This window comes from Electrophorus electricus, chromosome 4, assembly GCF_041902795.1.
Source record: "Electrophorus electricus isolate QZ-2024a chromosome 4, ASM4190279v1, whole genome shotgun sequence".
Classification (NCBI taxonomy): domain Eukaryota; kingdom Metazoa; phylum Chordata; class Actinopteri; order Gymnotiformes; family Gymnotidae; genus Electrophorus; species Electrophorus electricus.
Window position 1 is genome coordinate 39925224 of NC_137500.1, and position 23401 is coordinate 39948624.

At 39.5% G+C, this 23401-nt stretch overlaps 3 protein-coding genes across 10 annotated transcripts in view; 2 read left to right on the forward strand and 1 right to left on the reverse strand.

Moving 5' to 3' along the window:
- gtf2f2b (general transcription factor IIF, polypeptide 2b) overlaps positions 1-1813 on the forward strand; it is a 32090-nt gene extending 30277 nt beyond the window's left edge. The window contains exon 8 of one of the 2 annotated variants that reach the window (XM_081713780.1): positions 1686-1813. In XM_081713780.1, coding sequence (XP_081569906.1) covers positions 1686-1721 — 36 coding nt within the window. In that variant the 3' untranslated portion in view covers positions 1722-1813. Of the gene's footprint in view, positions 1-752; positions 1025-1685 lie in introns of those variants that run through there. The other variant, XM_081713779.1, reaches the window with a different exon arrangement.
- On the reverse strand, positions 1736-14848 carry vgll3 (vestigial-like family member 3). 3 transcript variants are annotated; one of them, XR_014123478.1, is made up of 5 exons: positions 6513-12845; positions 5374-5695; positions 4749-5246; positions 4118-4520; positions 1736-1863 (listed from the first exon to the last, which is right to left on the reverse strand). XR_014123478.1 is itself a non-coding variant. In XM_081713782.1 (4 exons), exons 2-4 carry the CDS (start codon positions 5669-5671, stop codon positions 4480-4482), a joined length of 837 nt encoding a protein of 278 aa, XP_081569908.1. In that variant the 5' UTR covers positions 5672-5695; positions 14630-14848; the 3' UTR covers positions 3741-4479. The 3 variants fall into 3 exon arrangements, 2 of the variants coding, with proteins under 2 accessions (XP_081569908.1, XP_026865345.2); XM_081713782.1 differs by lacking the exons at positions 1736-1863; positions 6513-12845 and adding an exon at positions 14630-14848 and having other exon boundaries at positions 3741-4520; XM_027009544.3 differs by lacking the exon at positions 1736-1863 and having other exon boundaries at positions 3741-4520.
- chmp2ba (charged multivesicular body protein 2Ba) lies at positions 13012-22902 on the forward strand. Of its 5 annotated transcripts, none has more exons than XM_081713785.1 (8): positions 13191-13311; positions 14673-14743; positions 17352-17443; positions 18415-18466; positions 19223-19417; positions 20715-20817; positions 20943-21049; positions 21394-22902. In XM_081713785.1, the coding sequence occupies exons 4-8, from the start codon at positions 18464-18466 to the stop codon at positions 21505-21507; spliced, it is 522 nt and encodes a 173-aa protein (XP_081569911.1). In that variant the 5' UTR covers positions 13191-13311; positions 14673-14743; positions 17352-17443; positions 18415-18463; the 3' UTR covers positions 21508-22902. The 5 variants fall into 5 exon arrangements, with proteins under 5 accessions (XP_026865348.3, XP_081569911.1, XP_081569909.1 ...); XM_081713784.1 differs by lacking the exon at positions 18415-18466 and adding an exon at positions 14071-14118 and having other exon boundaries at positions 13201-13311; XM_081713783.1 differs by lacking the exon at positions 18415-18466.
- The last annotated feature ends 499 nt before the right edge of the window (positions 22903-23401 follow it).

The following is a 23401-nucleotide window of genomic DNA, read 5'->3' on the forward strand; positions in this document are numbered from 1 at the left end:
CCTAATTATAAACATCCATCAGTGTTGGCCGAACACCATGTTTTAAGTCATGTTTCACTTTGATGTACTGATATGTCAGTTGTCATTATTTCCACCGATCACATGCCTGCACCACTCATCCAGCAGTGCTGTGCAAATTAATTTATTTACAGGCAATGCTATATTGTGCTAAGACAAGTAAACAGAATCTGTGATGTTTGAGGCCTAAGAAACCATTACATTTAATTTTAATTAAAACCAGTCAACCTTTAATCTTCAGTTGATACTGATTGGTGCTATGATCTGAGCTACTCTACCAAACAGTCTGTTTGAAATTAGTTAAATAATTAGTAGTCAGCTGGTACTGAAAACAGAGGGCTCCAATCAAAGGACATGTGCAGTTTAATAAAACCATCATGCTCCATTTAACTCATCTTATATGGGTGTTGACATGTATTGGCTGAAGAAAATGGACCCTGCCTTTAATATCCAAACACAACCAGTGTGGAGTGTTTCATCTCCAATGGCTTGCATGCGGAAAGCAAATTAGCAAAATTATTCCTCCAAATTGGAAGAGAAATTGGCATGTGAATGTTAGGGGCAGAACAGGGCTGGTCTGAGTGCACTTTATGATTGCCATATGGACTTTGCTCAGAAAACACAGGCGTTCCAAGGGCATGTAACGAAACTCAAAAGGCTGTATTTATGCAGTCTCACATCCAGGCAGCTGGCATTGTGTTTTTGTTAGACTAATCATGTGCTCTATTACGCAGGAATGGCAATGGGTGGTGAAGGAGAGAGACACGCTCTGACACTGCGATGCTCCACATATCCCACCCTGGACGACAGATCTGGCCCCTTAGGACAGTCCCCTTTCGCACGGTCCTGGTTTTAGTGCCACTGGCTGAAGTGATTGTAAAACTACACATTTCACATACGTATTCAACTGAAGCAGTGAATTGGTTTCTGAAACTACCCTCTTCACTTTATTGAGGTTTTTTTTTTTTTGTTTTTTGGGTTTGTTTGTTTTTTTAAAGTTTTTTTCCATCTCAAGAACATAGCTTCAGGGGATGTCTGATGGACATTTACTCAAATGTACCAATTTAAGTCTCTTAACCTCTTTAATACAGTCTTGTTGTAAAGACCTATACAAACATTTTCAATGTATTAAATCTATAACTACAACTATTCAATATATTTTATATGATCCTTTCAAAATCTGATACTCACTTTACTGATATGTCACCATATGGTAAACCAGTTTAAAATTACTGCACCAAACCATCATCTGTTTTTCACTGCATTTTAAGGCTTTTCGGTTTCCTTAGCAGCCCAGATATGAACATTGGTGCAAATTGGACAAAGACATGCACAGAGATTACCTTACGACTATGGCAAAAACAATTCCTTTATTTACACCAAATCCTCTTAGAATATATTTGTCACTAATGTTTGTGATCATTTTCTGACAACCAAATAAATCTATCAGAACAGTCACTCAGTATTGTGTTCTACGGCGTACTACATGTGCACATGGACCTATTTTGGGGTATATCCTGGCCTTATGAACTGTCATCTGGTTGGTTCAGCAGTGCCTGCGGTGTGTCCAAAGGGTATCAGTAGGAGCCCTGAGAGAATTAGCATACAAGTGCATTACATGTTAATGGAGGGGCTACAAGGCAAGTGCTTTGATTCCTCTGTTCCAGCCAGGAGCTGCATGTTTCCAGTGGCTGATTTCCTGAGGGAGGGTCTGAGCCTGGAGTGCAGGCTGGAGGGAGATCTGCCGTTCTTTTCCTGTGTACTACTGAGACAACGCTGGAGAAAGTGGAGCCTCGTTTCCAAGTAGAGCTGGAGGTCCCTGCGATGCCAAACGGCCACTTAATCCTAGCAGGCAATGAAGAGCAGGATAGGATTTAAAAAAAATGCATGACATTTTAACATTTTTATATACTTTCCAACCAAAAAAGTATATATATATAAAATGACAGATGAGTACAATGGTGAAGACCTTTCAGTAACCACTTCATGGTGTAAAGGAAAGCTTTCATTTTTTATTTTGAAATTTAATGTAAAATACATGTTTGCTCTGCCTAAGACTTGGACTATAGAAATGATGAGGAGCATTTGTTTACATACACACTTTCTGTGAATGATCGATATAGTCCAGCACGTCAACAGTTTGCTCCAGATGTGTAATTGAAATTGTTAAACCATCCAGAGTCTTGGTGTATGAGCCTTTGCATGGCAGGCATGACACTAGGATGCTCAGAACTCTTATTCTGCGAGACAGTATTGATCAGCCGTGCGGTGCCTCCTGCGCGGAGAGAACAAAACAAGCTCCAGCGTTATCAGTGAGTATGCCGCAAACGGGCCAGCATTCTCGGCTTGTTTATCTCTCTCCTGGCAATGTCCACGCAGCTCTCTATCCACCTCATTCATTTTGCACTCTGTGTCTGTTAGGGCCACTTGAGAAGCTCATATTACTTTGCTCTAGATGAGACCTCCTGTTCTCTGCACCGCCAGACTTATATAACCAGGAGCAGCAATTAGCAGAGCCCCAGTGCCGTGTATCATTCTGCTTCGAGTGGGACTATTCATCCTCTAGAACACAATTACCGCCATTATTCAAGATATGTCGTTGCATTTCAATGACCAACCTTGCGATATTATTTAATGCTCAAAACAGGCAACTAAGCAGGAGGGGTACTGGTGAAACAATTAATAGTTTAGTTGACGGGTGGAGGCCTGAGAGAGAACCTGTAACCAATTCCTATAACACAGAACTCTGTTGTTGTATTTAAAACGCATAATCTCAGTGCAGTAGGCAACTCATACAAATGTGTGTAAAATAAACGTCATGTTTTCATTTAAAGAACTTTTTATAATGATGAACTGGACATTGACAATATAAACAGTATAAATGCCCATATGAGCATTATCAACCTAGAGGACACTTTTAAAGAAATAATAAATAGTTCTGAAAGATGCCACAGACAGGAATATTAGGGGTGAGTCCTGGCATCTGGCCAGAGATTCTACTCCCAGAAGATGTATGCTGAAACACTCTCAATCCCAACAGATGTCTGTTAGGATGAAAATACAGTTTCTGGCACTAGGATCCCCTCAAATATTTGAAGCTGTAGTCCTCCAAATTAATATCCAGTTTCACCCTGGAGCACATATTGGGCGATTTTTGCATTCTTCGGCTGACTTTTGGTCATTCCTCAGAAACAGAAAATCTCCACATTCCTATGTTTTATCTAAACCTGAGTATGGATTTGTCTGCAGACATGTTTGTTGTGGACAGTCTTAAAACTGACATTCACTCACCGTCATTTTGATTTGGACTTCTTAGTTAAACAGGAAGTGCATTGCATGTTTGACATTTAAATAAATATACAGTACCATGTCTCAGGATGCACTGAACTTTGAGGAGCTTCAGAGTGTTTGTGGTTTTGTGGAAAAAAGTGGTTGTCCTGCTGGATTTGAATGGAATGACACTATTCCTTCTGGGATTCTTACTGGTCTCTGCGTTTTCCCAAAATTGGTCAAAACTCTCATCAGACTTGGGCTACAGTAAAACCCTTTAGAGGAGACTTTAAAGTCATTAAAGCACCCTATAATTTACTGATGATTTATTCATTTAGTTTACATTGTAAAATAATTTAGTATACCTACTCAAAAATAACACCTTTAACTGAATACTGACAACAACTTGACCTGCTTAATGCTTGGCCAGCATGTCCAATCACCATAACATATTTGCCAATAAAACTTAGCAATTTATTTTAGCACTGAAAGCAATTGCATTTTATCAAACAGCAAACAATATAACAAAACAATTAATTTACACTTTGGTAGAAACAGTTTGCACGAACTACTCACAAAATTCACAAATCTGTAGATCACAAGACAAAATATATTAAAGTAAATAAAAGCTTCTATTTGAATAAGGCTGCTACTCAAACATTCGAACATTTATAACCATATAAACAGAGGACGGCCCTTAAATGTACCAAAACAGGCAGTCCATTCAACAGAACCAGTGGTAGGTACATAAAAGTACATAGAAGCTTTTGAACATCAGCCACTAAATAAGAAAAGTTCAATGTGGTTTACAAAAAGTAGGAAAATATACCTCTTAGACTCTGATATATTTAAGTGGCTTCCTTCATTGTCGATCCTCTGAGAGTGCTCTTTGAGAGACCAGGTGGATGAGTGTGCCAGATGAGTTCATTAACGACTCTCTCTCCACGTGCACTGCCCAGACACAATGATCCAAACAGGACACTTTGCTTTTACAGAAAGGCTGCTTCTCTCAAAATTCATTTTTGTGCTCGTCTCATTCGTGGAGACAAAGTTTCCATTCCTGAGTCGCTTCCTAGGAAATCTGAAAGCTTTCCAGGGAGAGATTCCACAGTGGGACTCTGGGCCATCTTTTCTCTTATGTCACAGGTGATCTGCTTCAAGGCTGTGTGTCAGCAGCAGATATTCTCCATTTCAGAACCAGACACTGGCTTTGGCTTTGTCCTGATCCAGTGCTGTTGGACAAAAAATAGAGCACTGTATTGTTTGTACACTCAGGGCAGTCTTAGGAGTCTAAGATACATGGACAAAGTTTGCTTCTTTTTGATAGATCTGAGCACAAATGTGTTCAAGTGAGTTCAAAATGTGGAGGCTCCTACTGTGTATTCAGCAACTGGGCTGCAGTAATGGAATATCAGAACTGATTATGAGATTAAAGGAGTCTCTGCTCCTCTTCCTCTTACCTGTGTCATAGATATCCACAGTCCCATGAAATGCTGCTGGCCAGCTGGGAGCTGCACAGCCACTGGGTTCCAGCTCTGTCTTCACCCCCTCTGCACTGGCGGAAGGGCTACAGGATGGCCGCATGCTGGGAAGCAGGAGGGGGTTGAAACGTGGATCCAGGGTGGCGCTGTGGGTGTGATGGAGCATCGCGTGGGTGTGGGGATGGGGCTGGCGGGGGTGCATGTGAGGGTACATCTCATGGACATGAGGGTAACCAGCTCCACCCTGGCTGCCTAGGCTGTAGGGCCAGGAGTCAGGCAGGGCTGATGGAGGAGGGAGGCCAGGCTGGGCAAGGCTGGGGCCGCTCCAGACGCCAGTGTCTGCAGTGTGGAAGGCAGCGGTGTGGGAAAAGTCGCTGTGACCAGTGGAGACGCACGGGCTGGTCTGAGACGGGTAACTGCTGCTCCACAGAGAGCAGGGCAGCGAGCTACACTGACCCTCCGGGAGCGAGCCCACATCTGTTAAGCACAAGCACCCAGTTAATCACTAAACCACACATACACAGATGTAAATATGTCTATATCTATATATGCTTAGATTGTATGTTAAAAGGTTGTCATGGCAATATACATTTCCTCCCCTTACCTTTCCACAGAGCTCCAGAGGAGATTCTGTTGCCCTTGGGATCGTTGGTGAAGGCACTTGGTTGGCTGAGGGCACGGGAAAAGTGCTCATCCACCACGTCCCCGATGTCCCCATGGAAATACGTGAAAAGCACACATCTGGAGCTCAGGTACTCTGCCTCAGCAGGCTGTGTCTCCTTACACCTGGCCTCCGCAACCTCACCCTGCTCCTCCTCTCTCCGCATCTTGGACTCAGTCCTGGGCTTCTCAGCTGGCTTGACTTGGCCACCGTGTGGAGACAAGCTGGTGCAGTCCTGCATCCTGCTGTAGGCAGTAAACTTCTTCTGCACACACATACCAAATACAGAAGATGACTGTGAGAAGTTGGGGTTTTAAAAAATATGCCCCTACATTTATGACCATCTTGGACTATAAACAGATCAGATATTTGAGAATTCTCATTCTGAATCGCTGGACTGCTGCTTGTACTTGACACCTTAGTGGTGTGCTGTCCATACTGCGCTAATGAACTGCAGTACCACTGAACTTAAAGCTCTTAGTGCTGATGTAATATCTGGAGTGAGGGACTACAAAGACGCAGTCATCGTTCATTTCTTGGAATGTCACTTTCTCTAATGTGTTGTTTGGGTTCCTGAAAGTTTGGGTTCTTGAGTCTAAAAATACACAATTAGACTAAAAAACAAAAAACAAAAACAGCTTTGTGATTGACTGTTTGTTTTGGCAATCATGCCGACATAATCTTGACTGATTTCCTTCCAACTTAATACATATCCTACTTTATATATATCTTTAAATGAGGCTATATTTTCTTTCTTTCTCTCTCTCTCTCTCTCTCTCTCTCTCTCTCTCTCTCTCTCTCTCTCTCACACACACACACACACACACACACACAAATCAACTACATCAAAAGTCCTATATTGGGTAGTTCACATCTGCCCCTAGCCAAAAAGAAACTCGTAGAAGTGTCTTCATGTTTTACTACTTAAAAGATGCTGTCGCTAATTTCCAAAAGCACGCCACGTATGTTATATAACAGTAAAGCGCCCTCTGGACGTCTCAGCGAAAAGTGACAGAAGAAACACATGCCGTTCTCAGGTTTTGAAGCGCTGTGCATGTCGAGGCTCTGGCAGAGGGACCTACCTCCTGCTGTTGGCGGTGGTGGTGATGGTAGTATGCCGCTTTATAGGCTGCTGCCGCCGCCGGTGTCGCTGGCAGGTAATGATGAGCTCCATAATTTTGATGATACATAACATCCAGACAACTCATGTCAGAGGGCAGTAATCTCGAAAGCTCTTCGGAAACGGCTGCTGTGGGCTCCTCACTGAGAGATAAATGCTTTTGCCATCCTTAGCCTTTTTATAAACCTGAGCTTTGACAAAAGCGCTGCAGTTTGTAAAGGCAAAGATTAGCATAAAAAAGTGTCCCCATCGAGACTTCACCACCTACAGCTCATAGATCAAAATAAAGGAATAAACGCAAGGAATTTTCTCTAAAGAGTCGCGAAAGTTGTACGTGCTTCGCTGATTGGATGGAAGTTTAGTGCGAAGCACGCTGATTGGACGAGATGCACAGAGTCATACACCCATTTCAGGTTCGGGCGACAGAATCTGTGACCAGTGATAAATATGGGATGAATTCTCAGAAGGAAACCGAGGAAATTACTGATCAAAAAAGCCTACATAACAGTTTGTAACTGTCAAAAATGAATTATAATTATAAAACCAGATATACTGCGACGGGATACTGAATTGCAGGTATATTTTTTGGATTAATAAATGTAATATGTATTTATTCTATTTCCAGCATGTGTAGCTGCTGATACCTGATAGTATGATGTGGATTGAGTACAATTGTAAAATTAAATTGAGTAAGATTAAATACTAATTTATCATCCCTATATTTCTAAGCATCTTGTTATACTTATTATGCATCTAACTCTATTTAGGCTTGCTAGCTGTGAGCAACGTTCTAAGATCAGCAACAATTTGTTTGTTCTCCCTCATTAGTAAATTTTGGATCAGGAATTTTGAATTTGCTGCCACCTGCCGGAGGTACTGGGATGGGTAGCTCATCTCTAAATGTATCAGAAGTAATCTGACTAGATTTCACCTTCTGTATTGGATCAAATTCCCAGATCCTCTAATAAAATATATAGATGTTAACATTTAAACCAAACCAGAAAACTGTCTGATGATATTTGAAAATTGTGCCCTTGGGTTATAAAAGCTAATTGCAATCTGATATGTCTCTTGCCTGTAAATACTTTAAGATTATGGATCTAAATATCTGAAGCTTGATTTGTAATGTAATAGAACTGTACAGTAAAGTGCAGTCACTTGTTTCTGTAGCCAGGCCCAGATTGTATGGTCTGCCAGCAGTTATAGGATCTCTATATGAGGTATAATGGTCTGTTTTCATTTTGTGTGTGTGTGTGTGTGTGTGTGTGTGTGTGTGTGTGTGTGTGTGTGTGTGTGTGTGTGTGTGTGTGTGAGTGTGAGAGAGACAGAGAGAGAGAGACAGGGAGAGAGAGAGAGAGAGAGAGAGAGAGAGAGAGACAGACAGACAGACAGACAGAGACAGAGAGAGCTCATGTATCTAAATATTTATTCTACAAAATAGCCATTTCTCAATTAGTACTGCATATATTCTTTTAAGGTCACTCTTGCATGTGTTTTATTTTGTATGTGAAATGATACCTAATTCAGTGTTGTTGCACAGCAATATAGAGCCGTATAGAAAAGAAACTGTTATTTATGATATTATGTATTTTTCCTGTGCGGCATAATTTTCTTAGCTCTCCGCTGTTCTAGTGTTTATTACACACTGTTTATTCAAATCTTACGGCAATGCACACCACAGAGGGAGATGTGAATAATTCAGTTGGTTCTGCTATAGAATTTGTGGGTTTTATAGAAGATCTAGGGCACTGCCACCAATGGATGTGGGGAATATATGATACACACACACACACACACACACACACACACACACACACACACACACACACACACACATACATAAGTGTAGTAGGCTGGCATGCACACTGTTCATGTTGGCTAATGTTGTTTCTCTGCTATTTCTCATTTTTCTCCACTCATTTACATGATTATAATTTTTTAAATAAAGCAACCCTGATGAGAAGAGCAGGGGAGCTATTTGAATGTTTCTTTCTCTATTTTAGCCACCCACACAGGGTTTGCCAAAGACTAAAAGACACCTGTAAAAGCATAACATGCTGTTATTGTTCAACACCAACATAGAGATACCCAAAAAAGAAGCCATGATACTAAATAGCACAATTAGGATTTGCTATATATTTTCAATTCTACAATTAAATCTACAATTTCAGTTCTACAAAAATCAGCCATTAGAATATTGATGCCAAGCCATTTGAGGTTCTCCAGTGACTGAAGCTCACAGGTGAATACCTGTACAGACAGGTTGATGTATGATGCTATCTAAATGCCATCACATCAGTTTAGACCTGTGTGCTGGGAAATGTGCCTGAGAAATATGGCTGTTTGTTTTAAAGGCATTAACAACAAATTAAATACAAATTAGTACCTCCTCCTTCGTTAGTGCTCATACTCTGAATGCTTATGGCAGAGAGAGCCATTGATTGGCAGTTTATATTTTGCACTACTGATACAAAATCATTTTTCAGATAATGTTATCATAAATATAACATTGAGGCTTATCTGTCTGAAGAATGACGTGATGTTATTTGACGCTACCACAGTTCCACACACAGTGGAAAAGGTGCTGTGTCCACAGATTTTTTAAATTAATATAGCCTACTGTACATTAATAAGGAGGAGGCTAATGAAAAGAACTTATCATACGTGCATTTTTTCAATAGTTTAATTGTTCAGAGTACCAAATTACGTAAACAGATAGAATGATTGTTTATGTGGAAAGACAATGAGCACAGAGAAAGGATCTGCGATGGATGGGGTATGTCTGCAGCTTTGCTCTCCTCTCCCAGTTTGGGTTGTGACACTACCCTGCCTCTCCTCCAGGAGGCAGGGTAGAGCCATGGCCTCTACTCTGTGTCTTCAAAGACGTGGAGGAATCCGAAACACTCAGCTTGCATCTCCTTAACACTTACTAAAGCCTTCCTGTGCTGAGGACATAAAGAAGGTTCTATGGCTTTAAGTGAGAAGAGAAAAGAGATTTTGTTTTGTGATTTATCGGCATAAGCACCTTAGACATCTTAATTGCTAATTATGGTAAACCTTGGTGTGCACACCTGCATGCCAGAGTATCGTGAGGATTAATTATGCACCTGTTTTCATAGGCTCACCCTTTCAGCTCAATACCAGTGTGGCAAGTGCAAATGGTATTTGAACAGAGATCCTGAGCAGATTTAGATGACAAGCAAAATTTCGACGTTTTGATGAACGTGTGATCATATTTCTCATAAATTATGTTATTTAATTACGTTAATTATGTTAAACAAACCTAAGTTGTCAAGAGCACAGTATGCCTTGCATGTCTGGGTTAGTACTGTGTATAGGCAATGCTTATATAGTTTTGTCTAGAGTTCAGTATGCCTTGCATGCCTGTCCACCCACTCGTTTACTGTGCTTACTCTCTGTTTCCTGTTCCATACTATGCCGAGCATAAAGTGTGATGTACTATATCAGCTGTTGGAAAAAGACATTTGATTTGCCCTTAACTTGGTTTTGTCTGAAGACTTGCTGGAAGTGTGTCATATGATACGAATATGTGCAAAGCTTGCAGGTGATCATGAAATATTGCTCACTCCAAGCAGTGCAATTTAACGGTGGCATGAAATAGAAAATCACATCTTCCCCAGAATGAAGCAATCATGTGGCCATCCAACATCTGGTGGCAGTTATTCCTATGACATCTGTAGAGCTAAAGGTTTAATCGGGTGTAAAGTGTCAAAGAAATGTAATATCTCGGTAAGAATTAAAATCCTATTTCCAGGAAAATCGGATGAACACGTAGTTAATAGAACGATCAATAAGCATGTCTTCCCACAGTCATCTTCTTAATGTACTTAATTGTCCTACTGTTTCAGTAATTACACTGTCATACCAATGCAGAATCCTAAATCTGAGTTTTAATTGCATGTGTGACTCATGAAAGGAAGCTCATTTTAGCCCGCATGGCCACCACGGAGAATGTCCAGACACCAAAGCTCACTGTGTTAATTGATCACCTCTAGATTTTTCCATGTAAATGTTTTTTTCTGTATATCAGGGACATCTTTATTGCTGAGTTTATGCATGAACACCAGATAATTAGTAATTTCTGTTTTTTTGTAAATGTCATTATTTAGAAAATGTAAAGATTATGGAGAGGGTAAAAAGCATGGATTCATGTCCAATAAATGAGTTGATAGGAATTCAAAGGCACTGATAGGCATACTCATCTGTTCGTTTGCCTACCAATGAAAAATATTTAAGGCCCAACAAAGAACTCTCAGCTGAAAGGAAATATTAATTGTGAATTCTTAATTGCAGATGTTAGCATTCTCTTTGTGTTTAGGGTATTCATGAATTTATTGCATTGCGGACTGGTTACATTATCAGATCTGCATATTTGGTGTCTATGTGGATGTATTCAGTACTGAGCAGACAGTGAATGTCTCATTTCTAGGAATCCCAGGAAATGTATTAAAAAGAGACTTCTTCTCTTTAAAGATTATGTTTGCAGTAACTGATAAACATGAAAATATGACATTTCTGCTGCAACAGACATACAAGTAAAGCTGTAGCTCCTAAAGATGTATTCTCCTAAACTCTGCTTATCTCACTGTAATTAAATGATGTGTATTAATGGCACATTGTGGTTGCAAGTTAGTGCTCAGACATAAGCAAAGTCTGTCTGGAATTCTATTAATGTTCCTCCTTGAAGGACTTCTCTCTATGCCCTTCTAAGTTTAATCATTCTAATTCCCTATGCAAATAGTACTCATTTGCTTCAGTTGAGTAATTCTGGCTTCCGTTTAACCCTGGGGCTGTGGTCACCTGGGGAAGACCTTGCAATTGCAAATTTCTAACCTTTTTCATTTCCACTGCCTCATCTGAGCTATTGCTGCCAGTGTTGGGGGATTGCAGAGAAGAGGGCAAAGTCTGGACAGTGCATTGTCATTGATGACAGTGCTGAATGTCACAAAACTACGACATTTTATTAAAGCACATAGGCAGTATGTATCCATGTGTGGGACGGGTTTTAACATAACTATTAAATTGTTATCTTAACCGTACACAAGCCCATTTGTGTGTTTACACATGTACAACTCAACAGGGGTGATAATCTCTCATTATTCACCATCCCTCGATGCTCTTGTGCACTAGGTTGCATGACACTCCTGGGCTGGATTCTTCCCAGGGGCAGATGGAGCAAAGTCAGTCACTCTATATTTTCACTCTCTGCCTGTGGTCACAACCACTCAAGCACAACACATTTATCATTGCAAAGATGTGGCCACTTAATCAGTGTGATGAGACCTAGATTTCTCCAGCCCTGCTCACATGTGGTGAGTCATGTCTTATTCTCTGTTTGTAAGAGAGCAGGTATGATTTTGAGGCTAATTACAGCTATGATATTATACTTATTATACTTATATAGCTTATTTGTATTAAAGGTGCTATGGGCATTGTAGTTGTGTCTTAAACAGTATTTTTCAGGTATATAAACAAGCAGGCAAACTCATAAATAAATAACTAATATATCTGATTTCTACAAATCAGAAATTATCAACATAAATAAATATGTTATGGGTGCAAATATCTATTTTGATGAATGATGTCTTAAAGACATACACCCTGTGACCATCAATAATTGGATATGAGGTATATTTTTGTTTACACAAAATTATTCATGTAATTTCCCATACGCGAATGATACTAGCTCTATAACAGGAGTAGCACACTTTAATTTCACAGTTGAAACATCTTATTTCATTGTCTGGCAGCATAGTTAGCACTTTAGCACCGAATGTCTGTTAGCCTTGGGCCACACCATGAGCAGAAAAATAGAGATAAATGCTTTTTAAAGGCGTCCCTGTGGGAGTTCTCCCAATGCACTCGGTGCACTTGCTCCAATACATGATGTAGATTTTCAATATATTTTAAAGACACCCTCAATGGAAAATGAAATTGTACTTTGCTTTCATTATTGCCATGTAGAATTGGTCTGTGTGCTTGGGGCAAGATTGATCACCAGTGGGCTTATTATCATTATGAGAACATTTAGTGCCAGTCCCTGTTGCCAACCTTGCTGATTATACGAAAGCATCTCCCTAATAACCTTAACAAGAATAACGCCCCAGGATGGCCAATTTCTTGCACAGAGAGAGGCCATAAACTGCTGGAGGCTACACACACACTGTCCCTCCCAAAGTCACCCTGCTCTCTTCTCCTGGGCTCCATTGCTGTGCTCTGGTCCAATAAACCTCTGTTCTCATTGTATGTGCCTCCCTTCTCTGTTTTGTTCCATTTAACTCCATTTCCATTGAAGTGTAGATCTCTGTGACCAATGCGTGGCTGAAGCTACTGATCATCATATTTATATTGTAAATTAAAATTATACGGTGAAATAACATCATCTTTAAGAATACTGTAGTTATTTTAGAAATATTACTTGAATTGGATTCTTAAAACACTACGACGGAAGAGAGAGGTTTGTCAAAAATCTAATACTTCTTCAGATATCCTGTTTTTGTAAATATCAAAGCATCCTAGGAAGCAAGCGTTTGGGTTGCACGGGGACTTTACTGCCCTCTGGAGGACCGCGCTGAAAAATCACGAGACTTCCAACGTGACGTCAAACCCCGTACGAATCAGTGCGTCACAGACGAAGACTTTTGGACAGGCGGTTAAAACAACAACACGGCCGTTATTACAGTTTTAAAGTGTTCACCGAAACGCCATGGCGTCATTGTTTAAGAAGAAGACTGTTGACGGTAAGTTACTTTTTACTGATTCATTTCTAAACCGATTTGCCCAGTAAATGTCTGGCTGCTGTTTGTTTCATTTCACACGGTTTGTTTGTGCTAAATGAGCAAGTTTCCACGTAGGAAATTCGACAGCAAGTTATACCAGTTTTCTGGCAACTTATGCTTAGAATTACGATGTAGTTTCTCTCTGAAATAGCACCATCATGTTAGATAGATGCCTGCTTTTAAAAAATAAATTCAAATTAAGCGTGATCGGTCAATGGTGCAAAGTTACCAGCTAAATTAGCTAGATTGCTGGATAGGTTAAGTCCAGTTAAGTCCCAGTATTCGCTAGTTAAGGTGTTTTGAGACATTCATTCATTCATTCATTCATTCATTTAAGACGAATTTCTTCAAGTTAGGTTAGCCAGCTACCCTTTAATAGTGTTATGGAGTCATTCACATTATCAGATGATTAAAGATATAGATAATCCTATACCTAGAGTTCACCTAGTGATCTTTCCTGTCAGGGTGCTAGAATTTTAAAATAAACCGATTGACCACCTCTCAGCAAACTGTATCATTACACAACTCGTATCTAGGTTAGGGAATTTGACCCAGAAAAAGGACTTAGAAATGATTTAGAAGTAGTTATGGTCTAAGTTAATTAAATGAGCTCTTAACTTTATAGGTCGGATACCTCGCTAGCTGTGCTCTCTAAACTAGCTGAGTTCGCCTGGTCGCTGTCCACCGCACCACTAACCGCTTTATTCATCTCTATCGCAGGTGCCTTTCCTTCACCGCAGTGGGGTTAATCGCCTTAATATGTTGATGGTAACAGGAAACCTTTTTACTTTGGATTTATAACTTTAGTTTTTTACATACTGTACGATTTCTTTAAATCTAGACTTTTCCTGATATGTGTGTTAGAAACCACTGAAACATGGTGAAGGACTCGCACCAAAATAGCTTTTCAATCAAGCAGTGCTGCAGGTCGCTGACTTGATTCTGCAGTTATTGACTTTACTGTAAGATGTCACATTTATAGGCTAGGAATCTTCCAGGCATTACAGTCACACCGTTTACTGTATTTTTTCCTAACCTAAGCAAAAGTTTGTTTTTCCTTACCATCAGTCATTTAAAATAAACTAATACTTAATAATAATAAACCTAATAATAAAATACAAAAATACTTCATTAAATGTGCATATATAGTCTGGGAGTCTTTTGATATTCATAGTTTTAAAAGAATTATTTTTTATGTACCAACATATTTAATATGTAGCAACATATTACTTTGTTATTTTTAATTACGTAAACACAATAAAACCATGTTGTTACTTACATGTTGGCCGCATCCTTATGTCATTACTCTTCTGTTCTGTCAGACTGTTTCCTCTGTTTCTCAGGTCCAGGTGCCAAGCAAAGCTCCACTAAACTGCAGTATCCTCTAGATTAGGTACTTTGGCTCAGTTGGTTTAGCTTCTAGACTTGTGTGGACAGCATCCGTCCCTTATAATACGTTTTGGAATACGTCATCTTTTACGTAGTGTATGAAAGTACTTAAGACTTATCTTGCTATGGGTGATGAGTTTCTAATGAACATTTAGATGTAGCCTACTTTTTAAATATTTTTAATGTAGAAAATCAAGATAATCTTTGTTTTTTTTTTCAGATTTCTGTCTTTTGTTCAGGTTTTCACTTTTCTTGCTTTTTTCTTTTCCTTGTGTTTTTTAAAGCTATAATTTTATTTCTTTTTACTTAATAGTTTTGTTTTTGGAAACATCAGTCACTTATTTCTTGCTTATTTTTGTATTTCTTTTCTTTATTTGTTTCTTTCTTTCTTTTACTGTCTTATTTATTTTGGAGGTTTTTTTGTTTGTTTGTTTGTTGTTGTTGTTGTTTTTTTAAAGCATTGGACGCTTCACTGAATTATCACTGAAATCCTGGAGAACATTTTCCACCAAAGTGCTTGGCCTTTCATATATCATTCTCTACCACTGTCAGTATAGTGGTTCTTTTCTGAGGCTGAGGTACTCTTAACATGATATGGCTGACATCCATGAGAACCATCTATCTGATAGCAGTCTTGGAGCCTGTAACATCCCCATTGTAATGAGGCTACCTTTTCCTTAAGCACGTGGGTGTAAATGTATGAAAAAGGGTTGGTGTATGGTAACTATTAGACTGTCAAATGTATTAAAATTAAAATGTTTGTGTTGTTCACCCCTTGATTGAAAACAATTGTTGTGATTCAGTTCCTTCTCCCTTATCTCATAAAAACGTTCATGTGTTTCACTCTAGGCGATATTCTGACCCAGTTTTTTTTTGGGTGTATGGAGGTTTTTAATGGTCAATGGACTTGATAGATGATTTGATCTGGAAAAAAAATAAGATTGTTCAAGCCTTTGTTCCTAGCCATAGCTACCCCCATATAAAACTACTCTAATTACATTTCTGTCATCTAACGCTATCTAATGGTTCACCTTACAGTGTTTATTTGCTTATTTTTGATCAGCTTTATCTTTAAATAAAAAAATCCTCTGAGATTTTTTTTATACCTGGGAGAAGTAAACAGATGATGTCATATTCCAGAAGAGCAGTTATTTTCCATTCCTGCAGCAGTGTGAAATTGAACAGTTGCCCCATTCTTATATGGGCTCAGGAACGAACAGTTGAAATGAGTAATTCCATATAAGATGCACATTAATGTGTGTATGTGTGTACGTGAGTGTGGATGTGGCTCTGTATTGTGTGGTGGAGCTTTCCTAGTTAAAATGATGGTTGAACTATTGCAACTCTTCAGCAAAAATGTTGAATGTCCTACTGTCCTAAATGTCATATGAATGTACAGAGAAAATGCTTGCAAAAAGATCTTTATCTCTTGCTCTAGTTTAGAGTGGTTTAGCCATGTAAACACTAGTTTAAAGTAGTTCAACGCCTTCCAGTGTTCAGTCCAATCCATAAACATTTGTAGTTCTTATATTGGGTTTACTCTATTTTTTTGCCAATTTTAAAATTCATGTATGCAGATGTAGACAAAGTTCTCTTTTCACAAATAGCAATGTGATTATGATTTGAAACCACAGTCTGGGTCTGTAGTATACAGACAGCAAAGCTAAACCAAAGCTTGTTGGCATTGCCTGAAGTTGTTGACTATAACCCTAGCACCAGAGTGGCAATGCTTCAGCAAGACTGCTACTGATTCCACAACATTCATATCTAGTCCCACATATACTGTGTTCACCTGTTATTGCTACGTATCTGTACCTGAACGTGTAGGCACACAGATTTTTTTAGCAAGTGATGGGTGGCCTAGTTCAAATAAGTCTCTGTTTCCTGTTGACAACATGGAATGATGTCTAGTGAACAAATAATCATGATTTCTGTTTCTTCCTGTAGAATATTTACATTTATTTTTATGAATATTGCATTAATTCCATTAATTCATGGAATAGCCCTTTTCAAGATGTATTTGAGTCAGATGCGTAATTGGACAACACATTAAATCTTTGTTCACAGGAACACGTTCATTAAAGTCATAAATAGAACAGGGCTGTTGCGTGATAACATTAGACATGCAAGCTTTCAGGGGGTTTTGCATGGCTCATACATTTCAGAATCACCACACCTACATGGGCCTCAAAACATTATGAAATGTGCATGATGTTTTTCTCTTGGGATATTGGTACACAGCTCATGTAACAGCTGACTCTATACCCATCCTGTTGTATACACGCTATAGGAGTCCCCTTTATAAATGTATGCAGACATACCCGTTTTTTTTTAAGCCAATACTTACCTTCATATGTTAAAGTTTTAAAACACAACAGCCTTGGTCTGAAAAGTAGTTTTAAGTCGGATAGTTTTTTTCTGGGGAGTTTGGAAAGGAGCCTTCTTTCAGCATTGCATAAGCTGTATTACGTTAATTGGCTTAGTGGCCCACATGTTGGTCTTTGCTTGTATTAGGCCTAGAGAGAGATGCTTGGAGATCCAGCTCACTGAGCTGTGTCTGGATTTTCCACAAAGTTTTCTGACATGTCCATGCTCACACTGTCTTGTCACAGATATCATCAAAGAGCAGAGCAAAGAGCTGAGAGGGACCCAGAGACAGATCACCAGAGATCGTGCAGCCCTGGAGAAACAGGAGAAGCAAATGGTAAATGGGAGAGAGACACCGAAGTGCAGGAAAAGGCTCATACCTCCTAATCCATGTTTTAAACACAAAACCTGATTAAACTTCTGTGGTCTCATTACGGTTTGGTTCGGTACAGTGCTGTTGAAGCTTATTGCCACAAACAAAGTGAAAATGAAGTCAGCTAGACTCGTATATTCCTGCCCCATTTGATGTCTGTTTTGGTTTCATAAGTAGGTAGATTAAAGGGTCTAATTGGCTGTAAGAGGAAGAATGTGCATGCTACAGCACCTGAGGCTCTGAGCAAAGAGACTGTTCTCTCAGCCTCTTCCTATCTCAAGCCATCTCCTCCTCCTCATCCACCTTTAATCCTTAAAGAAAGAAACTTGTGTCTCTGGTTTTTAAGTAAACATAAAAGGTGAATATAATTACTTCCTAGTAGGCACCTTCTTGCCTTGCAGTTATGCTTTATTATAATTAGGCAAGTAGGACTAAGGAGATTTTCAGAAAGTTTTTTTTACCATTGTGTTTCCTGCACAACTACAACAAAAGCAGATTTTCAACTGGATTATAATACAAAGTGTGGTACTTGGCAGGTCCAATACAAAGCTTGTATTCATGAGCAGCCTACTTTACCATCTTCTGCTATGGTGAATTACCTGTCATCTTAGAGTCAGGAGGAGATGATGCCCAAAACATCAGCTTGTCAGTCTCCAAGCACTGCCTGGTGGCTGACACAGCAATAGAGTATCTCTAATAAGATGAGATCCACTGCTTCCATTTCATGACACCAGACAATATTAATAACCATGATGACATGATTTCATCAGGGGCTTGTCAACGCTAAAACTCTCCCCATCTCTCTCATTTTGTGGTTGTGACAGGAAGCGTATCACAAGACCTGTGAGTCATCTGTCATAAGTGGACATAATGTGGACTAGATTTTATGGTGAAAAAGAACAATACGTGTGTGTGTGTGCGCTCTTTCTTTTTAGTGACAAAGGTATCAATACTATGTAGGAAAACCAAAACAACACTGGGTTTATGGTAAGGCTTAGTAAATTCTTATTCAGTATGCATATGAGTGTGTGTGTGTGTGTGTGTGTGTGTGAGAGATCTGTGACATGGTATAAAAACAAATGTTTGCTTGTGCATGGCTAATGTGAGCCCAGGATGATCGTGTAACTTTTAAACTCATCATTTGCACATCTTGGCATTACTGCTCATATAGACACAGTTATACATTACATAAAGGTGAACATCTCACTTCCCAGCACAGGCTCTTGGGGAAAGATTTGGCAAACTAGTTAATGTGGTAGTGGGCTGAATTTGGCCTGTGTTTTTCTAAGATCTATTCTAAGCAGTTTTGCTCATTATTTAGTCACCCATATGTAGCCTGTTGCAAAGACTGAAGTGCAGGTAGTTCATAGCTGCTGCAGTGCTAATGAGCTTTCCCAGCTTCCACTAAGCTGATTGTGTGGTGGTGTCCCAGGGGAGATCTGTACACATGTGCTCTCCATCATTCTGCAATGCAGCGTTTGCCTGAAGAACCCCTGGACTCCTGCTGGGCTGTTATCATTCACTTACCAAAGTAAAGGCATACAGGCCCGTGGGCCTGAACTAGCAAATGTTGGTTTCTGTAGAGCACTGATCACTGTTTAGATCACTGTTAAAGATGCCACTTTTGTTCAGAACATGACATCATGCTGTAAAGAATTACTGTCATTATGTTTGAGAGGATTTTCCGCTAACCATCTCTAATCAGAGACTGCGGTTCTTATTCATACATTTTGTTCTCAACAGGAAATGGAAATTAAGAAGATGGCCAAGACAGGCAATAGAGAGGCCTGCAAGATCCTGGCCAAGCAGCTGGTCCAGCTGCGTAAGCAGAAGAACCGCACCTACGCCGTGAGCTCGAAGGTCACCTCCATGTCCACGCAGACCAAGGTCATGAACTCTCAGATGAAGATGGCTGGGGCTATGTCTACCACAGCCAAGGTGAGATGTGGCACTGCTGGTGGTTTGGACCTCCAAGACATGCTTAAGTCTCCTGCTACTTTTCTGGGGAAGTTGGGGTTACTGGTTGAACTTAAGAAAAAGCCCTTACACAGCACATACTGCACTTCAAAAGAATGCTTAAGCAGGGGAGGGTAATTAGCAGGTTGTGGAATGGCTTCTTAAGTGCGGTGGCTTTTTTATTCGGTGTCCACAGACAGAAGGACTGTTGAAAGTCTGTTTGTATGGAACTGCCGTATTGTTCCCATCGTCACTTATTTAAAGAGCTTCTGTAATATCCTAAATTAAATCTAAAATCTGACCCATATTACTTCCCTATACATCTTTTGGACCAATTAAATAAATTAGCATATGAGTTAGTTATTCTGAATTTATAAGTGTGTTTTGAGTATTGGAGGTTATAAGTACACTGTATAATATGAAAGGTAATAGAATTATAACCCTTATACTCAGTCATACATGTGATTTGTTGTATTTGAAATGCATATTGAATTAGGTGAAATAATTTTGCCTAATGACAAAGCCAGAGGCAGGATCACTAGCTATACCCATAAATATGCATATTTTCTGTTCAGCTGTATATATTCTGCAAAATGGGGAAGTAAGCTGTATTCTATTATTCCATCATTAGCTTCCTTGAGCCCTAAACGGTCTACAGCCATCACTACAGGTTTGCAGACATGGCCCAAAATGCAGATGATGTATAACTGAATTCACACTGTTGCATCTCATTTGTGATGCTTTGTGTTTCCTCACCAGATGTAGTCAAGCCAAGCACAAACCAAGGCCATGCTCGCATACACATACACACACAAAAACATACACACACAACTCCGTGTCTTTGTATGGTTTCTTGCCACATCAGGAAGGAGGATATTAATATTTCCTCATTTGGCTGCTGATATCCTGGGAGTTGTAGTCTTGCAGCTAAGGCTTTGTGGGAGAGCTGCTGTCACACACATGAGCCATAATGAGACTGACACAGGTGGTTTGTGTAAATAATTCTCTCTAATCAAATGAGACCTTTCCTGTTTTGACTGCAGTGTCATACTGTCGAAAACCCAGAGGGCCATTAAAAAAGTCTGCATGCAGGTCGACCTCATTTTATATGAGCTGTACGTCCTGCTTGCTTACCTCTTGATTTATATGGAGCTGCATTCAAAATGTCTTCTTGTGGGGTGAACTGGGAGTGTGTGTGTTCTGTTTCATCATGCTCTGTCATGACACCTTGTTTTTCCTGAGTGCACCTGATTCATAGCTTGGGTTACATGTGTCTCAGACAATGCAGGCTGTTAATAAAAAAATGGATCCAAAGAAGACTTTGCAGACGATGCAGGATTTCCAGAAAGAGAACTTGAAGATGGGCATGACGGAAGACATGAGTGAGTTTTTTATGTTTCTTTTGCCAGCTAATTCTAGTTTATATAGTTGTATTTTAGACAGGAGAAACCAGCATGCGGATTTTTGTCATGTTTAGTGATTCCAGACATTGATTTTACATCCTCAGTCAATGATGCACTAGATGAAATCTTTGAGGAATCAGGCGATGAAGAAGAATCTCAGGACATTGTGAACCAAGTGCTGGACGAGATTGGCATTGAAATCTCCGGAAAGGTAAGAGACTTTCTTATGTCTGTCTGCATCTAGACCAGAGCACGCAGCCAAGCCAGTGTTCGAGGGAACCGATAGTTTTGGCAGATGCATAACTTTGGGCATTGCCATCGGTTGATCTCCGGCCCCCCTGGCTAGCGTGCTTAACTCAGAAACAGATGTGTGACGTGGTCCCTCAGGGCCAAACTTAGCCTTCATCTCACTATTGTTCTATCTGCCTGGCTCCTGTTGGTGTCGTTTCGTACTAAGAAAATCGAATATGATTTCTTCAAGCATCGCTCTAGTTCGAAGACTGTAGAACTTGCCCTGCTGTGACTATACTGACTGGGTTTGCTGATGTTGTGCAGATGGTGAGAGCCCCCTCAGCCGGAAAGAGCCTCCCCAGCGCGTCCAGGGCTAAGGCAGCTACCATTTCAGATGAGGACATTGAGAGGCAGCTAAAGGCCCTGGGAGTGGACTAAAGCTTCCCCCCATTCCCCCACTGCACTTGTGCTCTGAGTGCCACCAGACTGCCTTTACTGGCAGGGACACAGGGATCGCTAATAACCTAATAACATAAAAATATGATTATGGTGCAGTTTGTAAGACTCCACTTACTTTAATGATTTAAAAAGCACATGGTGGTAATGGGATTGAATGAAGGAATGTTCCTGAGGTCAAAGAATGGGACACAAAGATTTTCCAAATGCTCATAAAATATTGGACTTCCTTAATCTGCATCAGTTTTTAAAAAACAATTGGCCCTTTACTGCAGTGAAAGACAAGTCACCACTAAATATACTGGGATCTTCTAATGTAATGCTTTAATGTAATGCTCTGGCTGCATAACACAACTTTTAATGTACAACAGACATTATGGGTTCTGTGAATATAATACTAAGTTTCTGGTAAAGTGTTAGTAAGTGGCCACTTGCATTGTTTGCATGTGTTTCCATGGGTGATTGGGCTATATTATACGTTATTTACTGAAGAATTTACTATATTTCTTTATGCCTCTGTAAGTTCTTTGTCATGATTATCAGAAGTAACAATTCTCCTAAAGTCTTGCATGAAACTCTTGAATGTCATTGTGATGAAATGGTTTCCCCCTTTACATTTTGACACACTGACTGTTCAGCAATTTGACAAATGTTTGTAATTAACAGCCCAACTGAAACTAATTTAGATAATGTACATGATTGCCAATGATGTACAAAGTGGTCCTGTCAGTGGAATTCACTCTGTAGCTCAACTGAAAGGCATTTGACAGACGTGTCCTTGCCAGTTAATTATGCAGTCGAGCATTTACTGAAGAACATCACATTTCAGGTGTCATTACCAGAGCCTTATCTACATATGCAAACTAATAATGTGAGTCTGTTACTGAGCTGAGAACTGAACCACCATTTCTTATTTGGATGAGTGCTGAATTTTGAATCATGCTGTATCTATTATTGTACTTGAAATGTAAAGGATGAATACACTAACCTCATTAAGTTCTGGTGTAATCAGAGAACACTAACCTCATTAAGTTCTGGTGTAATCCAGAGCCAGACTGGAAGCAATATATATATATATATATATATTATCCATGTTTGTTTTTTGACTTTACCATTGTGAGATTCTCAGCATGTTCTAATTTAATATTACTTTTCTCTTAACTTATGTATTTATATGAATGTACAGTTTATGGGTCAGTTTTGTTTTGTAGTGAATAAAACATTTTCATATCTTGTGCTCCAAGTTGATAGATGTAGTTAAGCACTTTCAATCATTCTTTTAAAGAGGGCAAAACCTTAAAGACTATGAAATGCCACTTTGCCTTTCACACCTTATTAAATTGCATTAAATTACAGTTCATGGTTCATAATGATAAACATCATTTTTACATGAGGTTTTAATGAGATTTTGGAGAATGTGCTCAAATGAATTTCAGTGAAATCCATCCATTTTGAAACAATGCCTTGTGGAAGCATAACCTTTACATTTTTAACATTGTATTAAAAAATGTTAGCTTAAAACTTTTTTTAAAAAATCTGCACAAAACATTTGAATCTATTTGTGAAATATTTCCCCCACACCATTTTATCATGCATTACATTATATGTGCAAATTCTAGTGTCCACATAGTAAAGTAGTGTTGATACAGTGGGCTGGCTGATGCTGTTACAGTGTGCAGGTGAGATCCTCCCACTCCGCTCAGGACTAGAACATTACAATAAATATTCCACACTAATACCAGCAGGGACTGCGCTGAGCTAATGCTACAGCACATAATAGACACCTGGACTAATAAATTAGCACCTGGTTCCTACAGCTGGGATGTATATGTCCCCCATGTGACCTCGCAATGCATGTGCTTGTCTTGCCCTCATC